Below are 21828 nucleotides of genomic sequence, written 5' to 3' on the forward strand. Positions count from 1 at the left end.
GTGTAAGACCCAATTAAAACCCACTATTTACATACTTTTTGACTGAAAGTATTAGGCATACTGTATTAACTTTATTAACTGTATTAAAGCATTAACCTTGAAAGATTGTTTTTATTTAATGAACCCTGAGCCTTATTCAAAGTATGCTTAAATTAGCTATTTCACTTATTAATCCAAGTGCTATTACTGTATGACAGCAGTATTTCATGTTTTATTCTTTTAATGACAGTTTAGGATATATTTAAATATAATTTCAGTCTTTTCAGAGCTACATATTCACTGCTCTGTAATAGTCTATAAGCATGATTATTACTGTAAATTAAATTAGCTTTTTACGAAAATACCATGTGTGTTTATTTTTTGTTTCTTTTTTTCAAAGCCAAAACATGTGTCAGGCTTGTCGAGTTTCCCAGAGTGTCGAGTTATCGAGATGCCAGGTTTTGGGGTTCTAATGTTGATCATATGACTATAAAATGCTTAAAAAACTTTAAAACTCACTATTTTTCATCTAAAATTTAGAAAATTTCCCAGGGCAAGACCCCCAGTATGCCCCCCCCCCCCCCCAAGTAAGTAAGGTATGATAAAGCTGTCCTCAAGGCTCGCTCGAACACCGCTTTGCATTACTATGTGTGGTAGTTTTGGATATGGTATGCCCTCTGCCCTTAGAACTGGCTTACCCAGACAGCTGGCTTACCCAGACACTTATGGACAGGACAGCTCTACATAGTAAGGTTTGATAAAGCTGTCCTCAAAGTTGGTTTGAACACGGCTTTGCAATTACTACGTGTGGTAGCTTTGGATATGGTATGCCATTAACTTCCTCTGCCCATAGAACTGGTTTACCCAGATTGTAAAGTCTAACAGTCCTTGTTGTCCAAAACAAAATTAGCAAGCTACTTTTTCAAATAACGGGAACCTCTTTATTCAGTTTTTCTGGGCACAATACAATCATTCAAAAAAGAATTAATGTCTAAATTATTGTTTAATATCGTGTGGTTTCTGTTTTATAACATGTACAGCAATACAAGAAGCAAAACCATTTGTTGAGGCCAAATTTCAAAGTTGTTTCCAAACACTAATATTATAAGTTCCTTCCAATTTACAAGAGTTAGATTCTTTTATGACCTGTCCTTATGCACACAGCATGTTCTGCCCATTCTGTATCCATTACTCTGATTGAAAGGTTCTCATATAGTGCATTACTTTTGTAATTTGTAGTTATACCATGCCTCTAACACCACTTACTCATTCTAAACTCTAGCTAATTTTTAAGTCAATGCGTTTTTTATTATAAATGTATCCTGATAAACTTAAATGCTCACAATTTTAAAATTGCTTACAGGTACCATTTGACCCAGGCAGACTGGTTTTCCCCCCAGTGCCTGCTGCCATCATAACAAGTATAGTATATTTAATCTACATCATACTTTTCCCTGCTTCACTGGCTGACTTCATTTGTGCTGGATCCATAGCAGGTATGTCTTATCTGCCAGCATTAGGGCTACTTTTCTTAGGTATAGGAATTAGAAAACATTTTATCAATTTTTACCTTCATTTCACTAAGTCTAGATATTTATAACCATTTTATGCCTTTGTTGCTCAGATATAGATCACAGACCTCACAGTTGTTACAACAGAATTGAAGATTTCTGGAGATATTAGCTATACAATGTGTTTCTTTAAATGTCCATAACATGTGTGAAAACTTCTCAACCTTTCCAATGAGTGCAGTCATCCATCATTGAACTTTTACAAATCAATACAGATATCTGGAAGCTAAAAGTATTGTCAGCAGTAGCCAATATTTTCTACTGGTCAACACATTCATTTTACAAAAGATAATGCTCTACACTTCCTATATCCATTTACACCTTAGATAAGTCATTATTTCAAGTTTTGTTCATTAAAGTTTGCTATTACTATCTCGTGTTACCCACCTGAATCTTTGAACTAAATCATCATCATTTTAATTTTTCAGGGTATATATCATACGACCTCATACATTATTATCTTCACCATGGATCGCCTAACCCAGATTCATACCTATATGAAATGAAAAGGTACCACAACCAACATCACTTCACCGAACATGACAACGGTAAGCATATAACTGACTGTCATAAGCAAATCATGGTGCAATTTATTAAGGAAAGTACAAAGGTATGAAGGCAAGAATACAAATATAAATATCATTAACTTAGCTATTGTTTGAATGTAACAGAGAGCATAAAGTTCAATGTATAGCCGTTAATAGTTCATGGTACCTGCAGCTGTTGAAATCAGAAAATAACACTATCCGAGACTGTTTCAAAGCCTAATAAAAACAAATTAATTTAACACAATTTAAAACTGACACAGAAAAACTTGAAACATTCAGTAATTTGGTCATGCATAAACAGTTTACTTTGCACCTATAATACTTGTAAAGTGCTATTTGATATTGCTCAATGAGAAGGACAGATCATTGCCATCTATGAGTAATGGGAAATCTAAGATCTCTACACCAATCTGATTCAAGTACTATTGTTGGTTGATTGTATGCAGTGGTCTCAATATGAAAGGTATTAGCCCAAAGTTTATGCAAGAGCTGACAGATCACAAACAGGAAAAGTTTTAATGTGGATTACATTTATCCGGATATGTTCCATTAGTAGCACAAACACTGAGAATAGTGTCTGCAGGTCCCAGGGGTCAATCTGAAGCTGATAGTCGTAAATGATGGCAATGTATATTTAATGTTTTTTGCATTGTACTTTTAGCTGCATATGCAGGTTCGAGCTACTCATTTTCTCTTCCACTCTGGTCTCATTCCCTTCTTCTGTTTGTCTTAATACTGAAGCTTAGCACCGAATTCTGCGCTCATACCACAAAACTCTCTTTCACTCAAGTCAACATACAGGAAGAAGTGATCATCAAGACTATTCTGAGAGAAAAGCTTTCCATACAAGAATTATCTTCTGTAAACAGCTTGCAGCGAAAAGCTGTTTGGAACTATCAGGACCAGGAACATTACAAGTAATGTTAAATAAATAGTCAGTTATTTGTTGTTTATTTCCTTTACAATCATGCCCAAATACGCCACCATGAACTTAATGCATCTCCCATCTCATGTAGATGGATGTGTTGTTAATCAGAGCTAGTGACTACACACTGATAGCAGAGAATATGATTACTAATATGGTTTCTTCTCTCAATAGTCTATGCTATCACTTACATAAATTAAGTCTGTTTCCTCCTGAACACACTGTATGGATACCAGACATCATTTGATTAAAACCAAAAACTTCATGATTAATATTCACTAGTGTGATATTCAACTACATTTTTTTATCCACTAATGTCTGTCTTCTCCCCCACCCCTTGTCCCTCCTCCTAATACTCTCAAACATAATAACAGATTCCTTACTTCTAAAAGTTAATTCATTTCAATCACGGAGATCTAGATCACCCTGATGGTCCCAAATCGGACTCCTCTCAGGCTACTCTTTTTGGAAAAAGTTTGTTATGCCATGTAGGATTGTATGAGGACTGGGGCAGTGTTGCCAAGTTGTGCTTGGCCAGGGACACTCTCACAAGCAGAGAAGTGTGGATGGGGGCACTGTCATGGCACTATTGTCAGTTATCAGTGATCTCATATTGCATTCAGATGATCCTTTTCCTCAATCTCTTGAGCACATTAGACAGTGTTGACTATCTGCTCTTAGGCTACACAGTCTTTGTAAACTTCACATTTGTTACTGAAAAAGTCTCGAACACCCATATTTCACTGCCTGTAATGACACTGTACAAAAATTAAGGTTCCATTTGCACACACTAAAACAGTTCACTCACAGTCAGCAATCAGTTATTCTTGTAGTTGTCATCCACATACTCATTTGATGGTTGGTGTTGAAAAGATCCTGAACTTGATACAGACCTGTGCCAATTTTTCACTGATGGCTGTCCACAGTGAGGACCGTCATTCATCTCTTCTTGGCATCCCTTCAACTACTTCAACCATTTTGAAACTAGAGAACATGGGAAAAGCAGAGTCCTCTCAGACTTTCTGATTCATTTGGAAGGTGCTGACAAAACTTTTCTTGAGGTTAGAACAAACTTTGTTGACTTCATCAAGTGTTATGAAATTGCGCTATCAGGAGGTTCCATGAAACACCAATACTGAAGCTCCTGAGCTCAAGGCAGACTAAACTGAACGGCAATGAAAAGTTGTAAAATCCTCCTCCTTCTAACCCAACTGATCTAACTATATCGAAACCAATACAAGAGCATGGGGAGGGGGAGGGGGTATAAAGTGACATTACTTTCCAGATTGCACATTGTATATAAGTGAATATTATCATGATTCTGAATTACGTATGTTAAAGTAAATATGAATTAAATTTTTTGTCAACATGTGTTTAGGTGTGCTCATCACTGGTTATATGAAGAATTGTCATATCTTTGGCTTTAATTTTCCTATACACACCATTAACTTGGATAAAAACATAATTGGAGAAAGGAGTATCAAATTAATCGTGACTACTACTAAACTAGTGCTAAAAACATCTATGGAAACATACTTAGAAGTTTTTGTTTCTTTTTTGAAAATATGTCATCCTCATTTTTAATAACATTTGATTTTCAGGGTTTGGTATCTCTAGCAAGTTTTGGGACTACATCTTTGGAACAAGAATACTGCTGCGAAAACTGAAATGGGTATTGCGATGGTGATGTTGAACAGTTTCCAGTTCCAATGCATCATATATTTATTTCATTCATGCATATGTGTGCAAAGACCAAGCAATTCAGTGTTCAAGAAACTTGTAATTTATTTCTGTATCTGAGATCAATGTTGTTTATAAGTCCACTGTGTGGGCTAAAGAGCTTACTTTGTGCAAAACCAAAAGACAAGGCACTGTCTTGTATGATAGGTCTGGGTATGGATGTCAGTTCTAGTATGACAATGTCCACAGGAGGAGGAACACCACTCTGGCCATGCATAACTAAAACTGGCATATCTAATAGACATTCAATTTTACTTATTGACTTTTTTACATTAAAGTGTTTCTGTTTCCTTTTTTAACTTACAAAGTGTCTTGCCTGTAAAACATACAAGTTTATTTTCACCAAGTATATGGGATTCCACCACAGGCTGACTGACAACACAGTTGAATAATGTGATCAATCTTTTGTTTTAAACTGAAGAGTTTTATCAAATTTTTCTAATTAAAATTAAACACTGTATCAATTTTAATGATTTGATTATTTTGTTTTGCACCTGATTTCTAAAATTTGAAATACAAGCAAAGGACACTACTCTGAATATCACACTACTATGAACATTTATAAAAGTGGTAGCCAAGTAGATACTTGGAAACAACTAACCTTTTAGTGTTCTAAGATTTGTATTGAGCCATATCACTTTCAATATGAAATTTTGTATATAATCAATAAATTAAAATTTTGTAAATTTCTGTAAATTAAATTCTTGCTGGTTAAGAACAGATCCATATATAAATATGGCAATATGATGGGGAAAAAAGAAAAGAAACACACATCAATATGGAACTAAAACAAACAAGACAATATGCTTTTCTACAACAATATGTTCGAAGAGAGAACTTAAAATTAATCTCTTGAAGAAATGTAAAATTCAGCTTTTACAGCAACCCCAAGTGTGGTATATGTAACAGAACAGTGGCAGTTCTCCCAACATTAACTGGTCAAAGTGTTCCAGAAGAAACTGTCATTCAAGTGGTTGAAGGCGCAGGCGGCCAAATTTTACGACGAAGGAATTTCCAAGCTCGTCCATCGCTACGATAAGTGCCTTAATTTAAATGGCAACTATGTAGAAAAGTAGTATTTAAGTGTGGCTTTCATCTGTATATAATTTTAAAAATTTCCAATACTTTATTTATTTTTAATTGCAAAACGTAATGTACTTCATCTACATCTACATCTACATCCGTACTCCGCAAGCCACCTGACGGTGTGTGGCGGAGGGTACCCTGAGTACCTCTATCGGTTCTTCCTTCTATTCCAGTCTCGTATTGTACGTGGAAAGAAGGATTGTCGGTATGCTTCTGTGTGGGCTCTAATCTCTCTGATTTTATCCTCATGGTCTCTTCGCGAGATATACGTAGGAGGGAGCAATATACTGCTTGACTCTTCGGTGAAGGTATGTTCTCGAAACTTTAACAAAAGCCCGTACCGAGCTACTGAGCGTCTCTCCTGCAGAGTCTTCCACTGGAGTTTATCTATCATCTCCATAACGCTTTCGCAATTACTAAATGATCCTGTAACGAAGCGCGCTGCTCTCCGTTGGATCTTCTCTATCTCTTCTATCAACCCTACCTGGTGTGGATCCCACACTGCTGAGCAGTATTCAAGCATTGGGCGAACAAGCGTACTGTAACCTACTTCCTTTGTTGTCGGATTGCATTTCCTTAGGATTCTTCCAATGAATCTCAGTCTGGCATCTGCTTTACCGACGATCAACTTCATATGATCATTCCATTTTAAATCACTCCTAATGCGTACTCCCAGATAATTTATGGAATTAACTGCTTCCAGTTGCTGACCTGCTATTTTGTAGCTAAATGATAAGGGACCTATCTTTCTATGTATTCGCATCACATTACACTTCGCTACATTGAGATTCAATTGCCATTCCGTGCACCATGCGTCAATTCGCTGCAGATCCTCCTGCATTTCAGTACAATTTTCCATTGTTGCAACCTCTCGATACACTACAGCATCATCTGCAAAAAGCCTCAGTGAACTTCCGATGTCATCCACCAGGTCATTTATGTATATTGTGAATAGCAACGGTCCTATGACACTCCCCTGCGGCACACCTGAAATCACTCTTACTTCGGAAGACTTCTCTCCATTGAGAATGACGTGCTGCGTTCTGTTATCTAGGAACTCCTCAATCCAATCACACAATTGATCTGATAGTCCGTATGCTCTTACTTTGTTCATTAAACGACTGTGGGGAACTGTGTCAAACGCTTTGCGGAAGTCAAGAAACACGGCATCTACCTGTGAACCCGTGTCTAAGGCCCTCTGAGTCTTGTGGACGAATAGCGCGAGCTGGGTTTCACACGATCGTCTTTTTCGAAACCCATGCTGATTCCTACAGAGTAGATTTCTAGTCTCCAGAAAAGACATTATACTCGAACATAATACGTGTTCCAAAATTCTACAACTGATCGACGTTAGAGATATAGGTCTATAGTTCTGCACATCTGTTTGACGTCCCTTCTTGAGAACGGGGATGACCTGTGCCCTTTTCCAATCCTTTGAAACGCTTCGCTCTTCTAGAGACCTACGGTACACCGCTGCAAGAAGGGGGGCAAGTTCCTTCGCGTACTCTGTGTAAAATTGAACTGGTATCCCATCAGGACCAGCGGCCTTTCCTCTTTTGAGCGATTTTGTTTCTCTATCCCTCTGTCGTCTACTTCGATATCTACCATTTTGTCAACTGTGCGACAATCTAGAGAAGGAAGCACATTGCAGTCTTCCTCTGTGAAACAGCTTTGGAAGAAGACATTTAGTAATTCGGCCTTTAGTCTGTCATCCTCTGTTTCAGTACCATTTTGGTCACAGAGTGTCTGGACATTTTGTTTTGATCCACCTACCGCTTTGACATAGGACCAAAATTTCTTAGGATTTTCTGCCAAGTCAGTACATAGAACTTTACTTTCGAATTCATTGAAAGCCTCTCGCATAGCCCTCCTCACACTACATTTCGCTTCGCGTAATTTTTGTTTGTCTGCAAGGCTTTGGCTATGTTTATGTTTGCTGTGAAGTTCCCTTTGCTTCCGCAGCAGTTTTCTAACTCGGTTGTTGTACCACGGTGGCTCTTTTCCATCTCTTACGATCTTGCTTGGCACATACTCATCTAACGCATATTGTACCATGGTTTTGAACTTTGTCCACTGATCCTCAACACTATCTGCACTTGAGACAAAACTTTTGTGTTGAGCCGTCAGGTACTCTGTAATCTGCTTTTTGTCACTTTTGCTAAACAGAAAAATCTTCCTACCTTTTTTAATATTTCTATTTACGGCTGAAATCATCGACGCAGTAACCGCTTTATGGTCGCTGATTCCCTGTTCTGCATTAACTGATTCAAATAGTTCGGGTCTGTTTGTCACCAGAAGGTCTAATATATTATCGCCACGAGTCGGTTTTCTGTTTAACTGCTCAAGGTAGTTTTCAGATAAAGCACTTAAAAATATTTCACTGGATTCTTTGTCCCTGCCACCCGTTATGAACGTTTGAGTCTCCCAGTCTATATCCGGCAAATTAAAATCTCCACCCAGAACTATAACATGGTGGGGAAATCTACTCGAAATATTTTCCAAATTATTCTTCAGGTGCTGAGCCACAACAGCTGCTGAGCCCGGGGGCCTATAGAGACATCCAATTACCATGTCTGAGCCTGCTTTAACCGTGACCTTCACCCAAATCATTTCACAATTCGAATCTCCGTCAATTTCCTTCGATACTATTGCACTTCTTATCGCTATAAACACGCCTCCCCCTTCACTGTCCAGCCTATCTCTGCGGTATACATTCCAATCAGAGTTTAGGATTTCATTACTGTTTACGTCTGGTTTCAGCCAACTTTCTGTTCCTAGTACTATATGGGCGTTGTGACCGTTTATTAATGAGAGCAGTTCTGGGACCTTTCTATAGACGCTCCTGCAGTTTACTATTAGCACATTAATATTGTTATTCCTTGTTGCATTTTGCCTACTCCTGCCTTACTTTGTGGATATCCCTCGTATTTCCCCAGTTTAAAACAGAAATCACCAAAAATAACTTACTCTTGTCTCATTTTATAGCATTTGCCATAAGAATGCAGCCTGCTTTACCTGTACTGGAACACTGGGGTTAGACTGTACAGTTGACTTGTACACAATACTGCAAATTCTGGCTGTCAAGATAGTAGCCAATGGTTTTTAAATGTTTTTCTAATTCTAAGACACTGAGTTTAACTCAAGAAGTCTTCACAATTTATCATTTTTTAAATGTGTTGACAAAAATACATTAATATCACACTTAACACAAATAAATAATTTATTTCTCTAGCACAATATTTTAGACACTTCTCTAGCACAATATTTTAAACACTAGAAACTTCAAACAAAAACAGAAATAGTTGAACAGGACATATTATTTTTGTACAGAAATGGTATTACAGTCAATTTCCAACAAAAATGAGAAGGCAAGAACAAATAGTCTCCTTGTGATAAGAGTCAAAAGTAATGAACACATCAGGGTGTGTATGGGCTAACTTAGGAGGGGAGATTATACAATTCAAACCAAAACACTCATTGCTTACATTTTAGAAAGAAACAATAATTTGAAAAAGGGAAGAATGAAAATGTTAATTGCAACATATAAATTACCTCAAATTAATTATCTCAAACAAGAAACAAAACACATTGCCTTTAATTTTTAAGCTGAGTTTCTACAGGTTGAATTTCGTCAGTCTTATCACTATGCAACTTCTCTGCTCAGATCAAACCATCTCTAACAAGTCACGTTTTCACAAACACGTAAATGCCTGATGTTCTTATTCCTGATGTTCTGTCCTGTCCTGTCTTGTTACACCCCATACCAATACTCCTCTGTTAACAACATTTGCTGAGTTTTTGGAAAACTTCAAGAGCCATGTGTTAACCATCACTTCTGTAAAGTTCAATAGGATCCAAAATGAACTCTTTTTACTTCAACATCTGATAGTCACATTTTTGGCGATTTAGTGTTGTTTTATGAAGGGTTTCATCTCGTATAATAATGTAAGTAATGTCAACCGGATAAAGAAGAAAAATCTGCCCAGAAACATGAGAGAAAAAACATGGATACAGTTGTGTGTGGATGTAGATTAATCAAAAGATAAGCTGAGCTAGAGTGAGGCTGGAGGATGGAAAGCACGTAGACAGGGATGAAGGTGGATGTGCAAGTGGAGGTGCATGAAGACGGGTTACCCAAGTTGAGATCAGGGTGATTGCACAATCAAAGGATGTGTTACAAGTACACATCTCATCTATAGAATACAAAGAAGTTGGTGTTGATGGGAATCCAAATGCCACAGGTCATTAGAAAACAACTGTAGTCACACACTTTGTTCTCTGCCACTAGTTGGTCAACTTTGGTCTTTGTAGTTGTCATTCATTTGTGTGGGCACTTAATGCCAAGACGCACTTAATGCCAAGACAACAGACTGTGTTAACATTAAAACAGAGTTGATATATGACATGACCACAAGTGGCCCTGCACTTGATATGACAGGGACATAGAACAGGTTTTGGATTTGGGTCTTTTATCAGGATACAACCCATGTGACACATGGTTGGTGCAGGTGTAGCCTACAGATGGATCAGAATGTTTCACAGACTGGGAGAGTGGCAAAGTTGTTCCACTCTGGAATGATATGGGTAACAATGAAGGTGATCCTTAGTAGATCATTTGTGGAGGTGGTAAGAGAATTAGGACCAGGTGTGTATATATAGCGTGGGAAATGTTTTGTGAACTAGGTATGGATGGTAGCACCTATCTGTAAATATCGTCAGCACACTGGAAAATGGGTTTATTGTAACTGCACATGCACAATCTACAGGTGGCTTGACTCTAAGGTGGGTGATTCTTCTCCTCAAAGGAGAAGGAGTTATGGAATTACGTGTAAGGACATAGTTTGACATGTCAATGAGAAATGAAATGGCCATCTGGGGTTGGCAAAATGTTGGGCAATGTAATGTTCGATAGGGGCAAGGTTGTGGAATTGGGGTATGTTACCATATAGTGAGGTAGTGTCTACAGTGACACGCAAGGACACAGTTGGTAATGAGGTAGGACAGTGGAGAGGAAATGAAGGAAGTGGTTTCTATCCTCAATTCAGGAAGAAGTTAAGTAGCAGGCAATAAGTTGGAGATGTTGGTCGACTTGGGCAGAGATTCTTTCCATGGGAGTACAGGAATAAGTTACAATGGGAGTCCAAGATGGCCTGGATTTAGAATAGGGAAGGAAATGGATTCAAGGAATGACTATAGTTCCTAATTGATAATTTAACAACATAGTTGTGGGTTTTTGGGTTCTGAACTTTGTGGGTTGATGAGAGAGAGTTTCAGGGAATGTGAAAAATGGAAGAGGTGAGCAAGGGTCTGGGCACTAGGGGGTTTATTGTGGAGGGGAGAGGACTTCAATCCCAGGGGTTGGATAGGTTGTCTTGAGCAGTGGTATTCTGTGACAAGTGTAGGAACACAATAAATTGGATAACTACTTTGAGATGATATTTGCAATGTTGTTCTAATTATTGTAAAGCAAAAAACTAACTAATTGGAATATGGGATGTAGGAAATTGGATTGCATAATACGAGAATCTTAAAGGGATGCCTGTGGCATGGAAGTTTGGTTCTGTAGTACTGCGTTACTAAGGAGTACAGAATGGCAGAGTCCGAAGATTGAGAGGGTGGGGTCCAGAAAATGGAATTTTTATAGTTGGTCATTAAAGAATTCCACAGCTGGGGCAGCATTAAAGGAAATGGATGTGGAAATAGGTCTTTGCTAGCTAGGGATAGAAATGCTTTTCTGAAATAATACAAGTAGAAGGGGCAAGAATCCATTATGAATGAGTGGCAAATACAGGGAGAGAAAAGGAATATAAGTTATGTTGGAGTATGATCCTTGGGAGTAAATACTGAAAGGAATTACTGGTAATACAAAAATAGTAGAGTCAGAGGAAGAAGGTCCCTGGCAGCTGATGGAGCTGTTGCCAGCTTTCAACTGTGAAGTGCAAATGGCTGTTGGCAAAACACTCAAATCTTCAACACAATAATGACAACACTGAGGCACTACCAAAGAGACATAAACAAAATCACATTGTACGACTGGTTGAGGCTGAAATGCAAAGCAGCCACAGGAGTCCCACCACAACTATCAGATATCTTCTTTCACCAACTTCAAAGAGGTACACACTAAAAGGAAAAACATGAAATAAACATGGTAAATAGGTGAACCGAACAGTGAGATCACAATAAAAAGTCTGTTGGAAAACATTTGGTGACTTTCCAGTATCATGTAAGTACTTGTGCCTGCAAATGAAATTCGAATTGACAGACATGCCCATTTTTTTTTGGGGGGGGGGGGAGGGGAGGGGGGTGGGCAACATCTTGTTGTTTCTGATTATTATATTTGTGTCTTGCAGACTACAGTAGATCCTAGTTGGAATTCACATAAACTGACACTGCACCAAAAACACATCTTCCAAGTTTGGAAAAATCAGTTAGGACTATCAAGACAATCCTGTTGTGTAGAAAACTGCAACACACATAACTGTAAAGCTCATAATACTTGCTTGTGTAGAATATTTAAGTGATATTTTGCTGCAAAATTTTTAGTCATAGACAACAAAAAACTCACTTAAGCAAACTATAAAATTATGAGACAGGATTCCTGGTCAGTACTTACCTTCAGAAGGCAAAATTTTCAGTACTGCCAATAGACACACAATAAAGTACAAGAAACTATTTTTGATTTCAAAACTATTCCTTCCTTTCTCAGTGAGACAAGTTTGGTGAAGGTTGAAAAGAAAGGGTAGGTCACTCAGACACAGGGATGAGAGTCAGAGCATATTGTTCTGAATAGATTTTATGTAAAGTAAATTGGAGCAGAACAGCAGTATTATGGTTCATTACTAAGTAACAGCCTCAATACTCACTATTTATAATAACTATTAACAATCATATAGTGAATATGGAATGAAGACCCAACCAGTAACAAGAAGCACAAAAGCAGAACAGATGAATGTTTTAGTTTTATTACACAATTTTTTTCACAATATAAAAAAAAAAACAATAACACCCAGTTACACTCTTTGCCAATACTGTAAATCTCATGCCTCATGCTTATCCTTCCATTCTCCCTTCTGTTGAAAGTGAGCTGCTGAGCTCAGCACAAAACAATAGCCTTCTAGATCTGCAACATTTGCAAAAAAACATTTGGTGGGCTAATACCGAATTTTTAAATGATAGGTCTGAGAGTATCTCTCTATTAACTAGACAAAATACACATCCCTTAGTCAACTGCTGTACTGGCTCCAGCAAAAAGAAAGCAAGCTGGTAGTAAATGCTGTATAAATTGATCCAGTTCTTAGGACAATTACACCAATGTAACAGTGCTGTTAATTTGTGTCAGGCCTTCCAATACTTTTCCTAACCATGCTCAACTGTGGGAAAGTGCTTTTATTTGGTGGTGGGTTGAGTCTTGATGTAAGGTACACAAAAGGTTCAAACAGAGTGCTCCTATCCATGGCATTCACTTCAAAATGCTTTATTTTCTCCCTTGCAGCCCAGTGAGCTGCCTTACTGGCAGTATTCTCTAGATTGCCAACTTCTGACTGTTTAATTCTATTTCCAATAACTACTAGCACCATCTGAAAGAAAAGAGAAGCACATTAACTGCAATGTGTAAACTTCAAAGAAGCATGTGTATACATATTTGACAACAAACTAGTATTAACTGAGAAGGGAGGGGGGAGGGGGGGATGAGGGTTTGAAGATTGATGAGAAGGCAATAAGATGCTTAAAATTGACATGTATATTCACTCCCATCAAGAATACTCCTCCCAGGCTATATGGATTGCCTAAAATTCATAAGCATAACACATCACTTCCCTCAGTTGAGAGCAATACTGTGGTGTCAACATACAACTTGGTAAATCATCTGGCAGTGCAAATGAGACCTTTAGTAGGAAAATGTGGGCACCACTTATGTCATTCAGAAGACATTGATCACAGGTTCTAGTACCTCTAAGAGACTCCCTAAGCCTCACAGGAGAAAAATTCAGACCAACAGTAACCAAAGTTTTTGAATTAGTACTTAAGTCAACATACTTTCTGTTCAATGGGAACTACTACGAAAAACAGATGGAGTAGCGATGGGCTGTCCGCTATCACCAGTAGCTTTCTTGCTTTTTTTTTATGTGTAGATGATACATTCATAATCTGGCCGCACGGACAACAATGCCTCCAAAGACTTTCTGCAGCATCTGAACTCTCTTCACCAGAATATCAAGTTCACAATGGAGGTAGAACAAAACAACCAGCTTCCATTTCTGGATGTGCTCGTCAAGCAAAGACCAGAGGGCACACTAGGACAAAGCATCTGCCATAAGCCGACACATACAGATTTGTACCTGCATGCCTCCAGCTGTCACGCTTCTTTACAGCGTGAAAGTGTTCTGAGTACACTGATGCATGTAGCAAGCTAAATCTTGGACTGTGACAGCCTAGCAGCTGAATTGCAGCACTTGCAGGCCATGTTCTGCACAAACGGTTACAACAACTGGCTGATAAAACGCACCTTAAGACCAAAGAAGCCGAAACCACAGCCTTCTGAGGACGAAGGCAAACCAGTTGAGACAGCAATCGAAGGCAAACCAGTTAAGACAGCAATCATACCATATGTCGGGAACACATTGGCAAAGATCGGCAGATTACTCAGAAAATATAATGTCAAGTGCATGTTTCGCCCTCTATCCAAAACAAAAACATCAATAGGATAAGTCAAGGATGACTTAGGACTCCGGAGTTTACAGCATCCCTTGCCAGTGTATATAGGCCAGACCATTCGGGCGGTACAGGAGAGATCTAGTCAACATAAACACCACACAGGCAATGCAAAGCCGACCAAGTCCGCCATGGCAGAGCACTGCATCTCACATGGACATAACATGAACTATGATGGCACAAAGGTGTTATAGCAATCGAGCACCTTCTGGGACTGTATCCTCAAAGAGGCAGTGGAGATCTGGCTGCATGATGAACTAATAAATAAAGACAGCAGTTTCCAGTTAAGCAAAGCCTGGGATTCAGCTTTGAGTATGATTAAAACACAATGACAGTCTACACATAAATCCGCTCCTGTCAGTACACCTGAAGAAGAAGAAGAAGAAGAAGAAGAAGAAGAAGAAGCATTGTCACCACCATGGCAGAGTTCCGCAAGTGGCCGTAGCCGCGGAAGGACTGCGGCCCATGATCTGTCGCAGGGCGCCGTGCTTCCCCCACCACCCAGTGCCGCCCTTCCCCCACCACCAGCCGCAGACAGCTCGGAAGCGGGCTGTGGGGAGAGGTGGAGATTATATAAAGTCGGCATCCATCAGAGATCAATCAGACACCAAGAACATCTGAAGATGGCAAGAAGTCGCCTTGCCGAAATATCGCGCCTTTTGAACAACGCTACACGGCTGAATACCTGATAAATTTTGAAGATTTCTGTATGCTGGGAAAACCTAAGATCACACAACTGCCACATTCTTTTTCTGTAGACATGTATCAAACAGGAGACAGGTTTAGGTGTATAATGATTGTCTCTAAGCTGTCAGCCATTTGCTGCAAACCTTTTCCATAAATTTAAAGGAACAACAGTGAAATAATGTAAAATTACCATCAACATTAACTTCGCCAAATTCACATTATGTAACATTCTACCTAACAAACATATCATACAAACCAACATGCCACCTGGAGCAAATGCACGAAACATCATTAACAAAAGGCAATCAAGTCACAGATGACATGCTGTATGAGGAGCACACTGTTGGTTATCAGACTAGAGACATGTAAGAAATACATTAAGGAAAAGGTACTGAAATGAACATAAAGCAAAAACAGTTTAAAATTAACATACCTCTCAATATCTAGCAATCTACACTTTGTGTGTTTGAAATAAAATATGAAATAAATAAAATTCTGAAAACTGTGTCATTGTTTAAGCTAGCTTGAGGAGAATGAAGTTTCTGCACCACAGTTAAACCACAAATCCTATATTGTCTTACTGCAGGCACAGATCACTCACTTATCTTGCAGTCTCAGGCTACAGTGTGAACTCTGCAGAGCAGATTTTAGTGTTTTTTTTTTTATTCTCCTCTTGTTTTGCTTATATTACAACCTCATCAGCACCACAGCTAGGCAGCTATTCAGTGCGCCAGGTGCAACATGTAGCAAATAGTAGCACATGTCGACACAAATGACGCATTTCACTTGGTTTCTAAGGCCTTCCTCAGCTCCTTTCAGTGGACAAAAGATATGGTGAAGGCAAGTAGCATCACACGCAGGGTGCATACTAAGCTGACTATCTGTAGAATTGTACTCATGATCGATCATGGTCCTCTTGTTTGGAGCAGAGTGGAAGGTCTAAACCAAAAGCTCAGACAACTCTGCAATGGTATCAGATGTGAATTTCTCAACTTCTGGTATCAGGTGCAGAATTGTAGGATTTCCCTTATTACAACAGGCACGAGGGAGGTGGAGTACGTATGGCATGAATATGGGAGTTTCTTAGATTAGAGAACCCCTCCCCCACTTGGGATCAGAGATGAATTGTCTGCCAAAATTGAAGTTACAACAGCCACAATGTTCTCAGAGAATGATCATTCTCATAGATCAGATAGAAAAGGTTAATATGATATTAGTAAACTGCAGGAGAATCCAAGGTCCAAGAATTAGTATCACCGAAGGTTATAATGCCCAGATTGTATTAGGAACAGAAAATTTGTTGAAACAATAGAATAGCAATGAAATCATAAGTTCAGATTGGAATATTTATCATGAGGGTAAAACTAAAACTAAACTCCGCCCGAACAGGCCATCAAGGCCCAACGGTACCAACCAACCGTCATGTCATTCTCACCCCACAAATATCACAGGATGAGGGTATGGAGGGACATGTATTCAGCACACCGCCTCTTGGCCGTATGACAGTTTTAGATACTGTAGCCGCTACTTCTCAATCAAGTAGCTCCTCAGTTTGCCTCACATGGGCTGTGTGCACCCTGCTTACCAACACAACTCAGCAGACCGAATGGTCACCATCTAAGTGCTAGCCCAGCCCAACAGTGCTTAACTTCCTGAGGCAAGGTCGTTGGCATCATAAGGGTAGGTTAGCAAAAATATTAAAGAACTCAAAAATATGTAGTGAGGTTATCATGGATTCCAAATGTGAATTAATCTTTGTTAAGCATCAAAGGTCAGTCAAACTGGATGCTTTTATGGACCACATGGGTCAAAGGCTATAGTGGTAGAGTGCCTCAGAGAGAACTTTCAGAATATTGTTAATAATTTTCCTGATCATACTGTTATAATGGCAGGGGTGGATGTAGGGGTTACTTCAACTTGTCAGAAATAGACTGGGAGAATCATGCTGTCAAAACTGGTGCCAGTGACAGGGATTCGTTTGACAGTACTCTGAATGTCTTGTCCAAAAATTACTTCAAACAGATAGTCAGAGAACCAATCATGAAGGTAATGTCTTGGACATCCTAGCAAAAAACAGAGCTGATCTTATCAAAGCAGTTACCACAGAGGAAGATATTGGTAGTGATAAGGCTGTGAAAGCACCTATGACTACAGGTTTTGCAAGGAATGTTAAGAAAGGTAGGAAGTTATTTTTGCTTAGAAAGAGTGACAGGATCAAATTGCTGAGAATTTGAGTAGGCAGCATCAAATGGTCAGTGATGAGGATAAAGATGTGGAGCATGAATGAAAAACCTTCAAATGCATCATTTAACATGCCATAGACAAGTATGTTCTGAACAAGGTTGTACAGGATGAGAAAGACCCACCATGGTTTAACATCCATGTTGGAACACTGCTACGTAAACAAAGAGAGATCCATCACAGCTTCAAGAGAAGTCAAAATCTAGCAGACAAACAAAAGCTGAAAAAAGTGAGAATTAGTGTAAGAACAATGGTCTGATAGGCAGATGGTCAACTTTGGTTTACTGGGAGAATTTTAGGAAAGAGTGGTTCACCTGTAAAGGAGACTGCAAATGGGATGGTGGTGCAACCTGTTCTTGAGTACTGCTCGAGTGTATGGGATCCATACCAGGTCAGACTGAAGAAAGACATCGAAGCAATTCAGAGAGGGGCTGCTAGGTTTGTTACCGGTTGAAGATGCATCTTATTCAGGCCATTCACAACTTGTTGCAATGTCAGACAATATCAACTCATTAGGTGAAAAGTTGTAAGAAAAACCAATACAATTTCAGAGATATTAAGGACAGTCAACATAGGAGCAACAGCAATGAGGACTCACATGCAGCAATCTTGCCTTGCCTGAAACTGTGTTTTTGTGTGTCCCTCATTTATTCAGTGGACTGGAAAAGAGAGGCAAAATCAAGATATGTCATTCCTACTACAAGAACTAAACAACACGATGTAACGTTTCGATAATCATCACATATTAACCAAACTTGGATCTCCTATTATACTCAGGAAGTCTAAGGCGATAGTTCAAAAATGAAGTGAAGAAAATGTGTAGGAAAGCAAGATAGTTGTGGTTTAAATGGCTCTGAGCACTAAGGGACTTAACATCTATGGTCATCAATCCCCTAGAACTTAGAACTACTTAAACCTAACTAACCTAAGGACAGCACACAACACCCGGTCATCACGAGGCAGAGAAAATCCGTGACCCCGGTGGGAATCGAACCCAGGAACCCGGGCGCGGGAAGCGAGAACGCTACCGCACGACCATGAGCTGCGGACGAAGATAGTTGTGCCTTTCTACTACAAGTTGGAAGAATTCCATTTGACAACCAGGCAGGCAGTAAATACCAAATAGTGCATTCTCATCTGTGATATAGATTGCATAAAAGACAGCTGACTACAAATGAAGCAATACTGATCTTTTCCAGATGTACAGTCACAGTGGTGTGTGTGTGTGTGTGTGTGTGTGTGTGTGTGTGTGTGTGTGTGCGAGTGTTTCTATTTCTGAAGGACAACTTCTTTGTCAGAATGCTTAAATGTTAAGTAGTCTTTTCATTGTGCTTGCCAATAACTTAGCACATCCTCTATGAGGTGAGTAGCACTCTATCTTTTTCATAATATTATTATAATTCCATCCTGAATTTTCCAATCTTTTAGTGACAGGTCAAGACATTTCTTTTATTTTTCACAGATAATCACTTTTCTGGATGAGGCAGCAAATTCAGTGAACATGTCTCTCCCTTGCAGTGCCAAAATGTCACAATTGGCCATTATAGGTGGTTTACTAACTCCAGTTTTAAAATCACTGGATGTACACACTAATAAAATAAGAACATAACTCAGTATTACCTCTTTCTTTTCTCTGTTCCTGTCTATATCTTTTTTTAATGCAATCAGGGCATCAAGAGACTCTGGTCTGTCAGTATCGTAGACTAAAACATAGCCATCTGCAAGTCCAAAATACTGTCGTGGCAACTGCGGTTGATCTCTTGATGCTGGACTGTTTGGAAGTGGTTGATCTAAGCCACATATATCGTAGAACCGGACCTTTTCTCTTGTACCGCGATCTGTTTCAATATTGGCTACATATATGTCTTCTATTGTTGAATGCAACTCCTGAAAAAAAAAAAAAAAATTACCGTTTTCTGAATTAAAAGTGTATTCAATTGGAGGAGCATAGATCGTGCAGTGTAGAATATAATAAAATTCATTCCCATGTTTCACTTTAATCATTTTTCTGTACTGCAATCTTCTTCTCTCTCCTCTCCAACTTCACACTCTTAACTCTGTAGGTAAAGGTGACCAGGCATCTAACTAAATGAGCACTGTGTGATAAGAGGTTCTTCACCATAAGACACACAAGTGCAACCACAATGTGTCAACTTTGTATGCATGTTTTATATCACAATGAGTCTATGCAGAGAGATGGGCACATTCAAGCTGAACATGACTGTAAGATCCACAAGTTCCACAAGACAGACTGCACAAGAGTTGAAGGATATTGTAAGTGACATTTCGCAATTGATGTATTTATGTCAATGATTGAACACAAATTTATTTTGTTTGGAGTTGTTGAGCGACTGAATTACATTCTCCCCAGGGTTTCAACTATCTCTCGTCGTGCCCTGAAATGAGAAATGTTCTGCCCACAATCCTTCCCGCCCCTCCCACAGGGGTATTCTGCCGTCCACCGAACCTACGCAGTATATTCATCCTTCCCTACACAACACCTGCTCCCAACCCCTTACCCCACGGTTCAAAGCCCTGTAATAGACCTACATGCAAGACCTGTCCCATGCATCCTCCTACCCCCACCTACTCTGGTCACAAACATCACCTACCCCATCAAAGGTGGGGTTACCTCTGAAACCAGTCATGTGATCTACAAGCTGAGTTGCAACCACTGTGCTGCATTCTATATGGGCATGACAACCAACAAGGTGTCTGTCCATGTGAATCGCCACTGACAAACTGTGGCCAAGAAACAAGTGGACCACCCTGTTGCTGAATGCACCGCCAAATATTATGTCCTTCATTGCAATGACTGCTTCACAGCCTGTGCCATATGGATCCTTCCCACCGCCAACACCAGCTTTTCTGAACTGAACAGGTGGGAACTTTCCCTGCAATACATCCTCCTTGTCTCAACCTTTGTTAGTCACTGTCCTCACCCATCTAGCCCCTTCCCTGTTCCCATTCCAGCACTACACAGCCGTCATTCCACCATCACACCCAGTCTTTTTACTTCTCTTTTCCGCTATTCTCCCCCCCCCCCCCTCCCCACCTCTCTCCTGCCCTATGTCTAACCGACACCACTTCACTGTCCGCGACCCCTACCATACTATCCCTCCCCCTTCCCACCCGACGAGACTTACCTCCATACAGTCTCGTGTGTGTGTGTGTGTGTGTGTGTGTGTGTGTGTGTGTGTGTGTGTGTGTGTGTGTGTGTGTGTACGCTGAGTAGCAACTTTCCTCTTCATACTATTGTTACACTCCAATGTGGATTTTCCGTTGTTTGATTACTGTGTTTTACTTCGTAACTACTGTTAATCAGTGATAATCATCTTCAGATCAGTCCCGAAGACACAAAAAGAATAAGCATATACAGGGTGTAACAAAAAGGTACGACCAAACTTTCAGGAAACATTCCTCACACACAAAGAAAGAAAATATGTTATATGGACATGTGTCTGGAAACGCTTACTTTCCATGTTAGAGCTCATTTTATTACTTCTCTTCAAATCACATTAATCATGGAATGGAAACACACAGCAGCAGAACGTACCAGTGTGACTTCAAACACTTTGTTACAGGAAAAGTTCAAAATGTACTCCGTTAACGAGGATACATGCATCCACCCTCCGTCGCATGAAATCCCTGATGTGCTGATGGAGAATGGGGTATTGTATCACAGCTGTCCACAGTACGAGCACGAAGAGTCTTTACATTTGGTACCGAAGTTGCATAGTCAAGAGCTTTCAAATGCCCCCATAAATGAAAGTCAAGAGGGTTGAGGTCAGGAGAGTGTGGAGGCCATGGAATTGGTCCGCCTCTACCAATCCATCGGTCAGCGAATCTGTTGTTCAGAAGTGTACGAACACTTCGACTGAAATGTGCAGGAGCTCCATCGTGCATGAACCACATGTTGTGTCGTACTTGTAAAGGCACGTGTTTCTAGCAGCACAGGTAGAGTATCCCGTATGAAATCATGATACCATGCTCCATTGAGCGTAGGTGGACGAAACTAAAATGAGCTCTCACATGGAAATTAAGCGTTTCCGGACACATGTCCACATAACATCTTTTCTTTATTTGTGTGTGAGGAATGTTTCCTGAAAGTTTGGCCGTACATTTTTGTAACACCCTGTAGTTACAAGTGAGAAAAATTACATAATGATTAGAAAACATCTGGATAACTTTATATTCACTGTGAAGATATTACACTTCTTCATATTACTGTGACATGGATAAGTCAGGAAGCAAAGATACAACCTACGATATGATGGACCTCAGACGTTAGCTATTACATATCAGTGAACTCGAAGACAAACTATACAAACCAGTTAGA

General features: G+C 39.5%; 2 protein-coding genes across 9 annotated transcripts in view; one reads left to right on the forward strand and one right to left on the reverse strand.

Annotated features, from left to right (window-relative positions):
* LOC126278594 (fatty acid 2-hydroxylase) overlaps nt 1-5233 on the forward strand; it is a 537874-nt gene extending 532641 nt beyond the window's left edge. For all 6 annotated transcript variants that reach the window (XM_049978808.1, XM_049978811.1, XM_049978806.1 and 3 more), the window contains 3 exons: nt 1343-1475; nt 1979-2098; nt 4625-5233. In XM_049978808.1, coding sequence (XP_049834765.1) covers nt 1343-1475; nt 1979-2098; nt 4625-4710 — 339 coding nt within the window. In that variant the 3' untranslated portion in view covers nt 4711-5233. The remainder of the gene's footprint in view (nt 1-1342; nt 1476-1978; nt 2099-4624) is intronic.
* Nucleotides 5234-9051: 3818 nt separating this feature from the next.
* LOC126278595 (NF-kappa-B inhibitor-interacting Ras-like protein 2) overlaps nt 9052-21828 on the reverse strand; it is a 47729-nt gene continuing 34952 nt past the window's right edge. For all 3 annotated transcript variants that reach the window (XM_049978814.1, XM_049978815.1, XM_049978813.1), the window contains 2 exons: nt 19110-19376; nt 9052-13426 (listed from right to left, as the gene is read on the reverse strand). In XM_049978814.1, the coding sequence (XP_049834771.1) occupies nt 13175-13426; nt 19110-19376 (519 nt within the window). In that variant the 3' untranslated portion in view covers nt 9052-13174. The remainder of the gene's footprint in view (nt 13427-19109; nt 19377-21828) is intronic.

Source organism: Schistocerca gregaria, chromosome 6, assembly GCF_023897955.1.
Source record: "Schistocerca gregaria isolate iqSchGreg1 chromosome 6, iqSchGreg1.2, whole genome shotgun sequence".
Taxonomy (NCBI): domain Eukaryota; kingdom Metazoa; phylum Arthropoda; class Insecta; order Orthoptera; family Acrididae; genus Schistocerca; species Schistocerca gregaria.